At 47.6% G+C, this 16,561-nt stretch overlaps 1 protein-coding gene across 1 annotated transcript in view; it reads left to right on the forward strand.

The window, feature by feature from the left end:
* The window catches only part of EFCAB3 (EF-hand calcium binding domain 3), a 47,383-nt gene that overhangs the window by 7,798 nt on the left and 23,024 nt on the right, over nucleotides 1-16,561 (forward strand). Inside the window, exons 7-11 of the mRNA XM_090041650.1 lie at nucleotides 272-376; nucleotides 11,522-11,626; nucleotides 12,179-12,253; nucleotides 13,129-13,233; nucleotides 13,757-13,828. Of these exons, the coding sequence (XP_089897776.1) occupies nucleotides 272-376; nucleotides 11,522-11,626; nucleotides 12,179-12,253; nucleotides 13,129-13,233; nucleotides 13,757-13,828 (462 nt within the window). The remainder of the gene's footprint in view (nucleotides 1-271; nucleotides 377-11,521; nucleotides 11,627-12,178; nucleotides 12,254-13,128; nucleotides 13,234-13,756; nucleotides 13,829-16,561) is intronic.

Below are 16,561 nucleotides of genomic sequence, written 5' to 3' on the forward strand. Positions count from 1 at the left end.
CTCAGTGTCCCCTACTCTAAAAGGATTGTAACACTTTCCTAACTCTCCAAGTGAGAACAAGTTTTATTACAATCTTCTGCTTGTAAAGTACCTTTAGACCCCCAGAGGGATGGGACTACAGAAAGGCAAAGTATTACTGTTATCATCACCTTCATTCTATCAAAATGGATTCCCCTTTTTGGCTGAACACTAAGGAATAATGTCATGAAAGACACTCAGATGAAAACGAAAGCAACTGCTGATGATTCTGATGTTTTTTCTTTCTTCTTAGATGACAGAGTTGATGTCAGTGACCTGGACTCTGTCCTGGCCAGCATGGGAGTCCATCTAACCAATGAAGAGGTGCAGGAAGCTCTGATGCCTATTGCTGTTGATGGTGAGCATTTCCATCACCAATTTCTCTATCTCCATTAGGGCAGCCCAAGCCTTTTCAGAGCCACAGAGGGTGAGACTAGGTCTCCTGCTGCCAATGGAGGGTTCAGACTGACAGTATGAGAGATTGTTCCCTCCTAGTAGTGTCCAAGAATATCAGTTCCTTACCTCTCCCAAGCCGATCTTCTTCAGAAGATACAACTCCTGCTTTCATTTGTACGTATCTTGTCATGGTCCCCTGAAGGGCAGCTTGTAATACCCACAAGACAGAAGTTCATTGGTTACCCACAAGTCTACTGTACCCTTCTGTGCAGGGAACTACAAGGAGACCACACAGAGCCATTATCCCACCTAGCAATTTCTCCTGTCCAGAGGGATTCCTGGGTATCTGGAACAAGCTGGCTTTGTGACATGGGTGCAATAAAAAGCAGAATCCCAAGACCAGCTCCTTCTGTTGCCCCTGCCCATGGCAAGTTATGACTTTTGCCTCTGAGTGGTGCTTTCCTAGCAGGAGACAGCAGTGTGTTGACTTGTGTGTTTCTAAAAAGGGTGATGAATGTGTGGGGACCTTGCCAGGAAAGGAGTAAGTGAGAATAGATGCTCTCTCTGCATGTTTTATTACTGATGTGTCACTACCTGAACATTTGGCAGAAAAGATATGAGAGAAAATGTAAATGGCAAAGAACATATGATACAGTTAAAATGCATAGGTGACTGATGAAGGAAGCCAAAGGAGTCTGTTAAATATCAATGGCCAGCCGGGTTTTAGAGAAGGTATATCAAGAAATAGAAAAGATCTAGGCCACATATAAGTCCATTGCTGGATGCAGATGGTAAAGTGTAAAGGGTTATACAGAAAACACACATCACTTTTTTCTTGTTCTGTGTCTGGAATGAAGGAGGAAGATGTCTCTATGCTCCGTGGCATGGTGTACAGAACAGAAACATTGCCATCTACAACTAAGTAGGATGTTAGACAGAATCTGCTAAAATCAAACATTTTCAAATCATAAGGCCCACATGGGACCTACACTCAGGAATCTGAGGGTCCAGCTGAGAAGTTCTCAGAGATATTATTTTTAAGTTTTAAGAAGTTTTGGAAAACTGGGAACATTTTAAAGGAATGGAGAGCAGCCACTGTATTTCCAAAATCTAAAATCAGTAATAGTATGACCCAAATAACTCTGACCAATTAGCCTGATGTCATTGAATCATAGAATTGAAGAGAGGTAGGGCTGGAACGGACTTCCACAAGTCACCTGCTTCAACCCTCTGCCTGAGGCAGGAGCGTCCCTATCTAATTATCTTGTGCAAACCCACAACCTAACCTCTTAGTAAAACAACCCTGACATAACACAAGACATAAAACCCTAACCTGCCACAGGGAAAGGAGGGGAACCACAGCTGCCAAAGTTCTGCTTTTGGAAATGGTTGTTAATATATGTTCAAGGGATCCCAGGTAGAGGGCCATGCCCCCACTACAAAGGAAGACAACCCCACCACCACCACCCCTATAGTCCACGCCAATCTGACCATGGTGTAAAATTCCTTCCTGGTCCCAAACCAGGTAATCAGTCTGACCCTGAGTAGAGGAGTGTGACCTTCTAGGTAGGAACCTCCAGCTGAAGTCCCTGCAGGAGCATTGGCACACACCAATCAAAATCCCCAGCCTTGGCTGCAGCCAGCACCCAATGCCTCTGAGGGAGGCTTGAAAAAAAACCTGACACATATAGCAGGGGGGGTGGAATTCTGTCCCTGCCCCATGCAGCAATCAGCAGATCCCAGAAGAATGGGAAATACCCATAGTTGAATACAGGCACAGCTACACCTACATCATCCCCAACTAGTGGCTGTCCAACCTCTTCTGGAACACCTTCAGCGATGGGGAGTCAACAACTTCCCTGGGCACTCAGTTCCACTGCCTCACTGTTCTAACAATGAAGAAGTGTTTCCTGATTTCTGATCTAAACCTGCTTGGCTGCAGCTTCAAGTTATTGGTCCATGTCCTATTCTCTGCAGCAAAAGAGTAGAGATGTTCTCCATCTTCTTTATGGCAGCCCTTTAAGTATTTGAGGGCTAGAAATACCAGTAAGTCAGTACTAGATAAAAGAGCAGGATGGGTCACTTGGACTCTAACAGCAAGGTTAGAGGCTAAAATGCATGTAATGCTTGTCAGCATGGTTTCTTGGGAGGTAGGTGTTATCAAAAAAAACTTGGGGAAATCAAGGTAGAGTTCATCCAAAGTTGTATTTCATGGCCAGACTTACCTTATTTTTGACAGGATTTCCACATTTGACTCAGAATGACATGGAATTCCAATTTAAAAGTTTGCATTATATGGCATTAATATGATCTATATTACATTAAAAATTGGATCACTGGCAGGTCTCAAAATGTAGTTATTAATGAGTAAATCAATGAGGAGGAATATTTCATAGGTTTAATAAACATTAGGGCTGGAAGGGACCTCAGAAGATCATTGAGTCCAGCCCACCACCCCAAGGGCAGGAAGTCAGCTAGGGTCAGAGGATCCCAGCAAGATATGTGTCCAAATGTTTCTTGAAGGTGTCCAGAGTAGGTGCTTTCACCACCTCTGGGAGGAGTCTGTTCCAGGCTTTGCGGGCTCAGATGGTCAAGAAGTTTTTCCTTATGTCCAGCCTAAAACGTTCTTGCAGGAGTTTGTGATAGTTGGACCTTGTCACCCCTTGGGGTGCTCTGGTGAACAGGTGTTCCCCAAAGGCCCCAGATCCTGATGCACACCCCTTATGTACTTACAGGCTGCCACCAAGTGACCTCTGAGCCTGTGCTTCTGCAGGCTGAAGAGTCCCATGGCTCACAGCCTCTCCTTGTAAGGCCTGTTCTCTTGCCCTCTGATCAGGCGCATGGCTCTCCTCTGGTCTCTCTCAAGCTTCTCCACGTCCTTTTTTAATTGCGGAGCCCAGAACTGGATGCAGACTTACCGAGGCCAAGTACAACAGGAGGATGACATCCTGGGTCTTGCTTGTGATGCATCAGTAGATGCAAGCCAGAGTTTGGTTTGCTTTGCCAGCTGCAGGATCGCATTGGTGGCTCATGTTCATCTTGTGGTCAATCATGACCCCCAAGTCTCTCGCTAGTCTGTGGTGCTAGCAAGCGTAGCATTGCCGAGCCTATAAGTGTGATGCATTTTTTTTCCCTGAGGTGAAGCACCTTGCATTCCTCTATACTGAATGACATCAGGTTTTCATCTGCCCAGCTTGCAAGCCTATCAAGGTTGGGCCAGATCGCCAACTTATCCTTAAGTGTGGATACTCTTCCCCAAAGTTTGGTATCATCAGTGAACTTGGCCAGTCCACTTCTGACACCAGCATCCAGATAATTTATAAAGACATTAAAGAGTACAGGTCCGAGAACAGAATTGGGGCGCACAGAACTGACACAGCACTCCAGCTGTGGCCTGACCAGTGTTGCGTAGAGGGGGAGAATCACCTCCTTGGCCCTGCTTGAGATGCATCTATGGATGCACGAAAAGGTCCGGTTAGCCCTGCCACCCATGATCTCGCGTTGTCGGCCCATGTTCATCTTGGGAGTCAGTAATGACTCCGAGATCCCTTTCTGCCTCCGTGCTCTCAAGAAGGGAGTTTCCCATCTTATAAGTGTGCCGCTGGTTACTACTGCCCAAGTGCAGCACCCTGCACTTGTCAGTATTGAAACGCACCCTGTTTTTGTTAGTCCACCCCTGTAACCTATCCAGGTCTTGCTGCAGTCTTTCCCTCCCTATTAGCGTGCTCACCTCACCCCAAATTTTGGTATCATCAGCAAATTTAAACAGGGTGCTTTTCACCCCATCGTCCAAATTGCTGATAAAGAGATTGAACAGTGCAGGCCCAAGGACCGAGCCCTGGGGGACTCCACTGCCCACTTCCCCCCAGGTCAAATATGACCCGTCCACCACCACTCTCTGAGTGTGACCCTTCAGCCAATCTGCAATCCATCTGACTCTGTAGGCATCAATGCCACAGTCGCCTAGTTTTTTAATGAGGATGGGGTGGGAGACGGTGTCAGAGGCCTTGCTGAAGTCCAGAAAGACTACATCCACCGCGACACCTGCGTCCAATGTTTTTGTGACCTGATCATAAAAGGCAATCAAGTTGGTCTGATATGACCTGCCCCTAATGAAACCGTGCTGGTTGCCCTTGAGCATCATCCCTGAAGCTGGCCCATCGCAGATGTGCTCCTTGATGATCTTCTCAAAGAGTTTCCCTAAGATTGAGGTAAGACTGATGGGCCTATAGTTGCCCGGGTCCTCCCTCCTCCCTTTTTTAAAGATGGGGACCACGTTGGCTATCTTCCAATCATCCAGCACCTGGCCCGAGCACCACGAGCGCTCATAAAGCCGTGCCAAAGGCCCTGCAATAACCCCTGCTAGCTCCCTCAACACCCTGGGGTGGAGAGCATCTGGACCAACTGATTTGAACACGTCCAGCCCCTCCAGAAGCTCTCTAACCCGGTCCTCCCCAGCCTGAGGTCTGGAGGCATTCCCCTCAAGTCCGTCTTGCATCATGGTGGGAAAGTTCCAGTCTCTGCACAAGAAAACGGAGGTGAAGAATTGGTTAAAGAGGTCTGCTTTCTCCTCTGGTGCAACCACCAGATTGCCTAGAGAATCTTGTAGGGGCCCCACATTTCCCAGTGCCTTCTTCATCCTCCCTATATATTTAAAAAAGGACTTTTTATTATCTTTGATATATTCATCCTTACCCTGCTGATCCTGCAAGTTGTCAGGCAGGGTGGTCCCTTTGGGTGGGTGAAAGACCAATGCAAAGTAGTCATTAAGCAGATTGGCTTCTTCCTGGGTATCAGTTATTAGCTGCCCCATTTGGTTTAGCAGGGGTCCAATGTTGCCTTTGTTTTTTTTCCGACTCCCTACATATCTGAAGAAGGACCTTTTTATTGTCCTTGATTTGTGTAGCCAGTTGGAGTTCAGTTGCAACCTGGGCTTTTCTAGTTCCCCTAATATTCTAACCCAAAGAGTCTCCAGGCGTCCTCCTTGGGTGCTAATCTCACCTTGTAGGGATGTGTAGTTCTCCTTCACATAGAGAGCTATACCTCCACCCCTTTTTTCAGCAGGATCTCTCCTGTACAGGGTGTAGCCATTTTTACCTGTAGGCCAGTCATAGGAGGAGTCCCACCAGGTTTCTGTTATCCCTGAGATTGTAGTTGGGGTTTTTTTAGCAAGAGGACCAGCTCCTCCTATTTATTCCCAAACTCCTAGCGTTAGTGTACAGGCAAGTAAGTATGCCATTGGAGGTCCTAGCAAATTACCCCAGGGACAGGTTTCTACCAGAGTACCCCAGGGACAGGTTCTTGGTCCAACACTAACATTTTTATCAACCATAGAGATGATCATTTCAAAGTTTGCTAATGAAGCTTGACGAAGACATGGCAATTGATGAGATGGTAAAACACAAAGAGGACAAGATTACTTGTAGAGTGATCTGAATCAACCACTTAAGTGGTCAAAATTCAATAAAATGCATTTTTAATACGGCCAAATTCAAGGTAATATATCTGGGCAGTGAAAATGTAAGATGCACTTACACAATGGACGACAGTCTTTTAGGAGAGTAGGGGCTCTGAAGGACTTGGGGACCATAAAAGATAATTGCTTCAACTTGAGCTGCCAGTGCAGTCCTACAGCAAAAGAGCCAATGCTGTTTCCCTGTTCATACAACCAGAAAATCCCAAGTCAAAGTAAGGAAGTGATCCTGCCTCCTTACACAGCGTCACTAACACTGCCACTAGAATTCTGTGCCCAGTTCTTGTGTCCACACTTCACAGAGACCAAAATAATGAATAATGAGTCAGGGGCAGGAGAACAAGACTTATCATGCCAGGCTTAAAGAGTTCAGTCTAACAGCTAACTGAAGACAAGGCACTGGGATGTTTCCATGACTATAGACCAGGGGTGGGCAAAATGGCAGATCTGGCCAACAGCCGGACTCCATTTCCAGCCCCTGCCCACATCACTGTAGCTGGTTTCCCATAGACCCCAGCAGCGGTGGCACCGTGACAGCACAGCCCAGGGTTTCCGTGAAGACCAGTCCCAGCAGTGCTGGCATGATGCACAGCTGGGTAGGGAGCTATTCCATGGTCGAGGCTAGGATTTTGCAGTGGTGACAGTGTGGCACAGAGCTGGGGCAGAGCCACGATCCACTGCCTGCATGCCCCTGTCCCAGGCGTGTGGGCAGTGGATCGCAGTGGACCCCAGCTCCAGACCAGTGTCACGGCCACAAGATCCCAGCTCCGGAGCAGCTCCCTGCCCAGCTGCATGCACTGCCAGCACTGCAGGTCTCTATGGAACCCCTGGCCCTGCCCTGCTGGGGTTTCCATGGAAACCAGCTGCAGCAATAGACAGGGGCTGCTGGGAAATGAAGTCCACTGTGGGCCTAATCCAGCCCATGAGTCATACTTTGCCTTCCCCTGCTATAGACAGATATGTATAGCTGGAAAAGATATGATGCTGAAGGCTTAAACCTTGCTGACAAAGGTCTAAAAAAATCCAGGGATAAATCCTATTTTTCTTGACCAAAATGGTACATATCCAACCACATCCTTGCAATCTGTGATTCGGCTTTGAAAATAGAAGCATACTCCAAACCACTGAGCATGCTCAGTAGAGCTGTGGTCTGGTTGGGCAATTGTGTGATAAAAGACTATAGGTATTGGTGTAAGGCTGAGAAAGTCCCAAGATTTTGGTTTCAAGATCATTGACTTACTGCTCACAGACGGGAAGGAATTGGTTGAGAAAGTGAAGGTGGAAGGTAACTGGGGTGGCAGTGACCACACAATAATAGTTCAAGATCCTAAGGGGAGGAAGGAAGGAACACAGCAGAATAAGGACAATGGCCTTCTGCAGGAAAAGCAGACTTTAACAAACTCAGGGCCCTGGTAGGTAGGATCCCTTGGGAGGCAATTCTGAGGGGTAAAGGAGTCCAGAAGGGCTGGCTGTCCTTTAAGGAGGCTCTCTTAACAGCACAGGAGCAAGCTATCATGGTGCAATGGAAGAATGGGCAGTGCAACAGGAGACCAGCCTGGCTAGATAACGATCTCTTCAAGGGGATGAAATGCAAAAAGGAATACTATGAAAAGTGGAAACTTGTTCATAGTACTAGGGAACAGAATAAGAGTACACACGGAGGTACACACGGAGAAAATTAGGAAGGCCAAGGCACAATTTGAGATGCAGCTGGCAAGGTACATAAAAGGCAATAAAAAGGGATTCTATAGGTATATCAAAAGCAAAAGGAAAATCAGAGATCCCATAGGTCCCTTACAGAATGTGGAAGGCAGTCTGCTTATAGATGGTGCAGAGAAGGCTGAAGTATTTAATGCCTTTTTTATTTCAATTTTCATAAACAGGGACAGCTACGAGATGACAGGTGCAATTATCAGCAGAGATGAGGAAGGAGACAAAAAGCCTAGACTAATTTCAAAACAGGTTAGGGTTTTCTGAGAGAAGCTAGATGGTTTCAAGTCAGCAGGGCCAGATGGGATGGACCTGACAGTACTGAAGGAAATGGCTGAGGTAATCTCAGAGCCATGAGCTATCCTTTCTGAGAGCAAGGTCCCCAGGTGACTGGAAAAAGAGCTTTTCCTTTCATAGCATTTGTTTGGCCAGAAGGGAAGGTTTGTGATGTAGCCAGAGGGCTTACTATTTGGTTAAGTTATACCGGTAGACCAAAGAGATTATCAGGGGAGGTAGGACATCCCAGTGCTGCCTGGGAGGCATGTGGCGAGTTTGAGCCCTGCCTGGGGCAGGAGCCAGACCTCAACCCTGTGAGTGGCAGAGCTAGAGCCAGGGTCCATCAACCTGAGGAGGGTGAAACTACAGCCCAAGAGAGGCGAAAACCAGGGCCAGGGGCCTGCAGCCCAAAAAGGGTGAAAACAGAGGCCAGAATGGCAAGACAGGGGCTGGAACCCAGAAGTGAGGTCTGGCACCATAAGCCTAGGCTAAGGGGGCCAGTGAGAGGAAAAGGACAGAGGCCAAGCAGGCCAAAGCCCCAACAAGGGTGTAAAGGCTGCTCACCCATGTGCCTCAATTTACCTGTGGCTGCTGGCATTGTCCCCAGGGGAACAAGCAGCAAAGGGAAACCTGAACCACACACACACATGCGCACTCTCACCCCCTCGTGTGAGCAGTCCACACTCACAGCCGTAATCTCCCCCCCATTCTACCCTGGCAGTACCCCTCCCCAGGCAGGAAGAATGGTGCCCAGTCCAGCCTGCCCCCCACCCCCAGCCACTACTCAGGAAGAGTCAGGCTGGAAGCATGCAGGTGGTGTGGTGCCTGCTCCAGTCTGCCCACCTTGCTCGTGCACAACAAAAGTAGTGCCTGCCCGCCTGCCTGGTACACTGTGCCACTCCATCTCCCTGCCAGCCTGCACCCCATGCCCTTGCCTTCCTGCCTCTGCCTGCAGCAGTGCCACTGACTTGGGGGGAGGTGCCAATATACAAGTTTGCCCAGAGCACCATTTTCCCTAAAGCCAGCTCTGCACAACCCTGCCCAGCATCCCACCTCCCCAGATCAGGCCCACCCCCCAGCATCCCAGATGCACACTCCATGCCCTGCAGCTTCCAGCACTGTCCTAGGTGAGCAAGCAGGGAATGGGAATTTGCCTGCTGCTGGCACTCTCTAGGCTGAGCTCTGCCAGGAGAGCAGCAGTGGCCTTGTGGTGGCAGCCAGGCAAGCCGGTTCCCTTTCCCTGCTTGCTACCCTGAGACAGCACTAGCAGCTACAAGTGATGGGACACAGGGTCACAGGTAAGCCAGGAGAGCTAAGGGTCAGAAGAGGAGCCCCAGGGAAAGGGGAAGGGGGGGTAAGGGGAAGTCCTGGGGGGCTGAGGACAATGGAGGGGAGTCCCAAAGGGCTGGGGGCAGAGAAGAGGGGATTCTTATGTAACAGACTGCCAGTGTGGGCTCACCAGATTGAGATACTTACCCTAGGCTAGAAACAGTGCCAGTGAACTCTGAGAGACCCCAAGGGTGGAGCCGGGGAGCCCTGCCCTGTTGAAAAGAAGAAGCCAGTCCAAAGAAGGGGTTTTCAATCCCCTCATTTGCATGGAAGGAGGATGGCCAGGGTTGTGGGCCAGCCACCCCGAGCCCTGGTTAGCTGGTTTCCAAGCCAGGGAGGGACTGCCTGAGGGGATAAAAGCAGCAGCCAAACTAGCATGGAGAGTTGCTGACAGTGACTCTGGGGTACGATGCAGGAGGCCTAAGAAGAGCTGGGGTGAGCTGACCCAGCAGAGGTAGCAGAAAGACCCCTCTGAAGAGCCTCCAAGGCCCTGGGAGAAGAAAGCAGCGGCAGTCAGCCATGCCTCCAGCCCTACAGAAGAGAGGGAGCAGCGGCCAGGGCTTGGGGCAGAGAGCTGCTGCTCCAAGGCCCCATCACAGTGTACTGGACATGTTGGGCATCCCAGAGGCTAGGGGTGGCATTCGGCCCCCCACTCCACTGCAGAGAAGCAGCGGCCAGGAGTCCAGGCGGCATCCTTATCCGGAGCAGGGAGCTGGGCCGGTGAGTTGAGGAAACCCCTCACCTTCCCTGGGGAAGTGGGACAGCAGCAAGCAAGGCATTGGGATCCTGAGGAGCAACAGAGCGCCAGGACAAGGGTCCTCAAGAGCTCGGGGTGCAGGCCGGCGCTCAGAGCAGGATTGGCGAGCCATGAGGCGTGTGGGGCACCCAGCCAGTCATCTGGAGCAGGGGTTTAGAGTGGCGACCCCTGGGAGCTACCTGTGCTGCTGACCCTCTGCCACTGACTGCCCCAGAGGAGACTGTCCTGTCCCTTATTCTGCAGCTGATTGTCATTGGATGGAGTCTGTGAGCTTTATGTTTGGGTCATGCCGATTGCTGCAGGAGCCTACTTCGTTGCTTGCTTGCCTTTTTGGTTGCCACAGAGGTCGCCCTTCAGCCTCTTTGAGGGGTTGGGGTTTGGCACAATTTGATAGCTGCAGACCAGAAGAGCCTACCCTGTTGCAGTCTGCTGCTTATTGGGAAGCCTGTTGGAGCTGCTGGGAGTGAGCACCTTGCTTCTTTGCCGCAGCATCTCAATAGTGGCTGAAAGCTGCCAGTTACCCTACCCATGGTTCTTGAGTCAGGGTTGACTAATGTGTTTTGGTTTGTCTTGTAATTCTGGTTATGCCATTTAAGTTCACTTGTAAATAATCTTTCCTATTCTTGTTTTGTAAATAGTTAAATCAGTTAAGTGTTAGACCTTCTTGGGACCATGGGCTGCTCTGGGGAAGCAGGGGCCGGCTGGAAAGTAAATTGGTGCTAGCCGGAAGCCCTGCCCCACTCTTACCACACCATCCCTGATATTGGGCAGGGGTGGCAACTATTGGGCTGCCACCCGGGTTACACTTACATTTAGGTGCTACTGCACCCACTGTCACTTGGAAAAGATAAGAGTGGCTGGGAGCGGTTCCTCCTGGGATACTGGAGGATCACTCCCAAATGATTATGGGCCTGTGAAGCATTCACAGGTGACTGCAACGCAAACTGCCCAAAACCAGTTAGAGATAATCCTTGATGAAAGAGGATTATCTTTAAGCTATTCAGAGAGCCCTTAGCATGTGGTTTCCTGTCATCATGTATAGACACTCCTGCTTTAAGAGCCTTAATGCATCTTTAAGTTACTGTGTAACAATATCCTGTGAGGGTGGCTAGGCATTGGAACAAGCTGCCTAGAGAAGTGGGATCTCCATCCTTGGAAAGTTTAAAAAGCAGGTTAGACAAATGGTTCACTGAGATAATCCTTCCTTGGGCAGGGGGGTTGGGCTAGATGACCTAATTAGGTCCCTTCCAGCCCTGCTTTCCTATGATCCTAGGGCTGACTAAAGATTTGGGGGGTAATATAGGAGTGTCTGAAACAAACTAAATGGCCTTCAACAAACAGTTTAGACGAGATGACCTCATGGTCCCTGCTGGCCTGAAACTTGATAAAACTCTTTGAAGTGGCAATTAAGATTCAAGTGGTTCAAGGAGTGGGTTTAGGGAAGGGGGTTGTAAACTCTGTGCACATGTCACACCCGAAGGCCCTTGCTCCATCTTCACTCTCCCCTTACCTGGGAAAATCTCCCCACTGACTAATGCCCATGCCTTCCCCACCTGACCTAGGAGATAAGGTCGGCATCCAGCACCTGGACTCCATCCTGAGCAGCATGGGGATCTGTGTGCCCAATGAGGAGCTGCAGGAGGCCCTGAAACATACAACAGTTGATGGTTGGTGTTTCCAATCCTCTCTCTGTTGGTAAAGTGGAGGTGGTGATTGAAAACAGCATTGAAATTCCTGCTTATGCTTGTGTTTTATGCTTGTCAGACGACAGTCAGGTATAAGAGACAATTGATCCATTTTAAATAACATCATAGGCTTGGCTTCTGCTCCCATCTAAACTGGTGTAAATTTGGCATAACAGCACTGATGCCACTGGACTAAATAACTAATTATCTTTTACTTAATGTTTCTTGGTAGTGCAGGGGTGGGGGAAATCTTTAAATGGTCTGAAAATATATTTGCACTCATAATAAAAGCAATGTACAGCGATTTCAATTCACTCCATTGTAAAGGGGAGCAGGCTGTGGCCCTTTGAATTTCATGTTTTCCACACTGACACCCTTCAAGGATGTGATGGCTGCATCACTGAGAAAGAAGAAACATCTCCTTCCCTTGGCAACTCTGCTTAGCTTTAGCACTGAGCTTAGTTCCTCTCCCCACCTCGATCCATTAGTCTGTCTATCGTTTCCCTGACTTTGGCTTGCTTTACCTTACAACAGATGGAAAGGTGGATTTGAGTGAACTGATGAAGGGATTGAGGGATGTCCAGAACTTGCCACCTGTTGAAGGTAAGCGTGAGTATAACACAGCCTGATGGGATGAATGCACTGAATGAGCCAGGAGTCCTCTGGAAGCAACAGTGTGGTTTTATATAATTAAAGCTCTCTAGTACTGAAGCTACACAAGGAGGAAGAAGGAAGGACCTTTAATTTTGGCATCTTTAATTTCATATTTCCTAGCTCCTAACTCTCTGACTTTGAAAGCCCTGGTCCTGCATTTCACTCATAGGCACTCTCTTTGAAGTCATTAGGATAAAGTTATGCACGTGCCTTAATGTTTTCAGCACTTGGGGCTTTCATGCCATTCTTGTCCCCAGAAGTTTTTGTATGTAACAATATTGTTTACAATATTTTGTATGTAAACAATGTTTTGTATGTTTCTTCTGACTAATAAACGCTGAAGGATACAAATCCAGAGACGTTGGACTAAGAGAGAACCTTTAATTAAGGATGCAAGGGTTTCTTCAAAGTAGAACACAGGAATCAGTTCACAATCATATAGAATCAAGACACCAGGCTTCTGTTCTCCCCCTTGCTGCAGTCTACATACATGGTGACTTTAAACCAATTACCTTATCCCTCTCTCCCTCAGTTTCCTCTCTTATAAAATCATGCTAATACTGCCCGGCCTCATAGGGGACATGGAAGTTTTATTTTACTTGTGTGTTTGAAGTGCTTCCAGATCTTCAGGTTAATTTGACTACAGAAAGACAGAGTGTCTTTAATATTATTGTCTTCATTTTTCTCTCCGTGTTCCAAGAGCTCCTTTGCATCCTGGCTGCACCTGGGGCAATATTGCCTTGCTTAGTTGTTTAAAATGATACCCAAACATAAATGGAAAAAGAAAATTAAAACTGTAATGGTTTCCAATACAGTGCTTCTTTCAGTAGAGGACAGGGTTGATGTCAGTAACCTAGACACCATCCTGGCCAGCATGGGGATCCATCTAACCAGTGAGGAGATACAGAAGGAACTGAAGCACATCACTGTGGACGGTGAGCCTTTCCACTGCCCTTATGACTGTCTTCACTGGGGAAACCCAAGCTTTGTCAGAGCCCCAGGATGGGAGACAAGGTGAACAGGAAAGGTACGTGCTGCCAACATGGGTGGAAGGAGGAGCAGTGCAGTGAGAGAGCTTCTCCCTGCTGTTACTGCCTGGACATACCTAAAATCCTGACTATAATCTGCTTACTTCACCTCAGCTCATCTTCCTCTGTAGACCCAAAGGCTGGTCTCATTTGGAGCCAGTTGCTTATATATTCTTGGTAGCAACTAGAAATTACCAAAACCTAAAGATTCCTTCCAATTGCCACCTCTCCATCCCTCCTTCAAAACAGGAATGTGTGCTGTGGAGTTAGCACTGAACCATTGCCCCTACTGGCCTCTTCCTTTGTGCACAAGGGATTCTAGCTTTGTGACACCAGCGGGACAGAACCCAGAGGTCTAACTCCAGCAGCTGCTGCCCCTGCTTCACGCCTGTTCCAAGCCCTTGTCTCCAACTGGTGCTTTCCCTTGCAGGAGATGGCAAAATCAGCTTGAACACATTTATGAACAGCATGATGAGTACACAGAGACCATCCCAAATCGAAAGTATGTGAGAACAAAGACTCTACAGCCATTGTATATGATGTGCCCCCTCTACCCCCCCCACCCCCAAATAGATGCTCTCAGGAAGGTGGAGATGCACTTTTTTTGCCCTTTACTTGCTAAGAACAGGTCTGTTATCCCCAGCTGGTCCCCTACGATGTGTTTTGGTCCAGAACTGGCATTTAGTTGCCTCTGCAACTAAGGAAACATGGGACATAGCAGTGGAAGGAACTTCCTATTCACCAAGGCCAGTGTCCTGCTGTCACAGGCACTATGGCTGAGAATCCCTTTTGCAAACTAATTGAACTACATCTTAAAAACTGATTTTTTTTGTCTTTATTACTTCCACTGGGTGGCTATTCCAGGACCTGATTAACAGTTACACACTGTCTTCTGATTTCCAGCTTAAATTTATTCATGCCCAGTTTATACTCACTGTTCTTTGTACTAACATTGTTTTTTAGGTTAAATAGCTCTTCTTCCCTGGTGTACACCCCCCCACACACACACACTTCATTTAAGCACCCCAGTGAAGCGGACTGATTTTCCAAAGTGCTCAGCACTCAGAAACTCCCCTTAAGTTTATCAGGAGCTGCTGTTTGTTCAGTGTTTTTAAAAACCATGCCACTGATTTTAGGTACTTCTGTATGGACTGTGGTCATATAACTTTAAGTCAGTACTTTTGTGGGCAGCAGCTCCAGTTTTCAATGGTTTTGTACTTTAGAAAGTCCTCAAAAATATATTGTAGGCATTTAGGTGCCTACCTACATCTTGGTTTCTCTCTGCTTCCCCATCAGTGAAATGGAGAGAATAGCACTGCCCTGACTCTAACATTATAAGGATGACTGCGCTAAAAATTGTGAAGTTCTCCAATAATTTAGCAATAGGGGGCAAAGTAAGTGCACCAGAGAGATAATCCTAAAAGGAAACTAGTTTATAAATTTTAGCTTTGGTTGAGACATTAGTGTTTTGCATCCACATCCTTGAGAGGAGGATTTGCAGCTTTTGTGGTGTTGCTGCCTGAATGGCAGGCATTAGATAACAGTTACATATCAAAGATGTTATGACAGAAACAGTCCTTACCATTTCCCTTTCTGGGGTGCTGATTAGGGAACAGGGAAGGTATAGAGGTCAAACCCCAACATTTCCTTTCTACTTAAGACGACAGAGTCAATATCCATAACCTGGACTCCATTCTGGCCAACATGAGGATCCACTTAACCAGTGAGGAGATGCAGGAGGCCCTGAAGTTTGTGACTATTGATAGTGAGCATCTCCCTGGTCTCTCTCTGCTCTTCAGCAGTTTTCATAGTCTTGTTCTTCCCAGCCACTGCTGTGTGAATTCCTGAGCTGCATGCTCCATTTTAGCTGAGGGGAACACGAATTTGAGTGAATTCATTCAAGGAGTGACAGCAACTCAGACCCAGTCCTCAGTAAAAAGTGAGCAACAGCTTTACTGGAAACATAAGAACCTAAGATGAGAAGGGGCCTCCTAGGCTATCAAGTCCAGTCCCCTGCATTTAGAGGTAGTCATATACCCAAGAAATCCCCAAAATGATTGTGTGACCCTCACACACAGCTACAAGGCACAAGAATACCAAAAACACCCCATAACATGCCATAGGTTGTAGGGGAGACAAGGGCAGTGCTGATACCCTGGCACTGCATTGGCAAGAAAGCAGTTTGTTAATACATGCTCAAAAGAGACTAAGAAAAGGACTGTGTCCTGTGCTATAGATAAAAAAACCCCTTCAGTCTATTTCAATGTGACCTAGGGGATAAATTCCTTCCTGACCCCATTAGAAACTCAAGTCTGTTTGTCTGTCAGCTGATGCCTGATCTTCATCTAATGTAAATCAACATAAATGTATTAGCATCCATGGGGCATTGCCAATTTATAGCAGCTAAAAATGGTCCCTCTTTCTCAACTTTGTTCTTAGCCAGTCTATCTGGCACATGGCCCTCATCACTGTTGTCTCAGGAAGTAGGTAGACAATGCTACATGCCATGCTGATAAAAGGTGTCTCCAGTATGGGTATATACAGTACCATGCATATAATTTTATATAATTTTTGTAACATACACAGCATTGGTACATTTAGTTTTGCTTGATTATTAAGAGGAAAAGATGGCTATCAATGACCTGAACTCTATTCTAGCCAACAAGGGGATCCATTTAACTAATAAGTCGCTGCAGGAGGTCCAGTGGCATTCTACAGTTAACGGTGAGTATTGGGCAGATCACACTGTGGTGTGCAGAGCATTGCATATATGTTTCTGTGGCCCAAACATTGTTGCCAGTGCACCTGCTCAAAAACATCAGACACTACACCTGTGACTAAAGGGCACTTGATCTATTTGGAAAAGAATCCTGAGATGCAATGACTGATATCCTTTCATAGAGTCAATAGACTGTAAGGGACCTGTAAGATCATCAAGTCTGGTCCCCTGCCATAGGCAGGAGATTAAAAAGTACAAAGTAGCTCAATGAGGTGCTTATCCAGCCTCCTCTTGAACACCTCCAAGGATGAACACCACTGCTGCTAGGAGTGTGTTCCAGGATCCAGTTACCCTTACAGAGAAGAAGTTCTTCCTTCTGTCCAGCCTAAATCTTCCCTCTGTTAGTTTGTAACCATTGGTCCTCATCCTCCCAAGGGGTGCCTTCCTGAAGAGTTGTTCCCCCAGATCTTGGTGTTCCCCCCCGACATACTTGTAGGCAGCCATCAGGTCTCCTCA

Source organism: Crocodylus siamensis, chromosome 4, assembly GCF_052110815.1.
Source record: "Crocodylus siamensis isolate JL-2025a chromosome 4, ASM5211081v1, whole genome shotgun sequence".
Classification (NCBI taxonomy): Eukaryota; Metazoa; Chordata; order Crocodylia; family Crocodylidae; genus Crocodylus; species Crocodylus siamensis.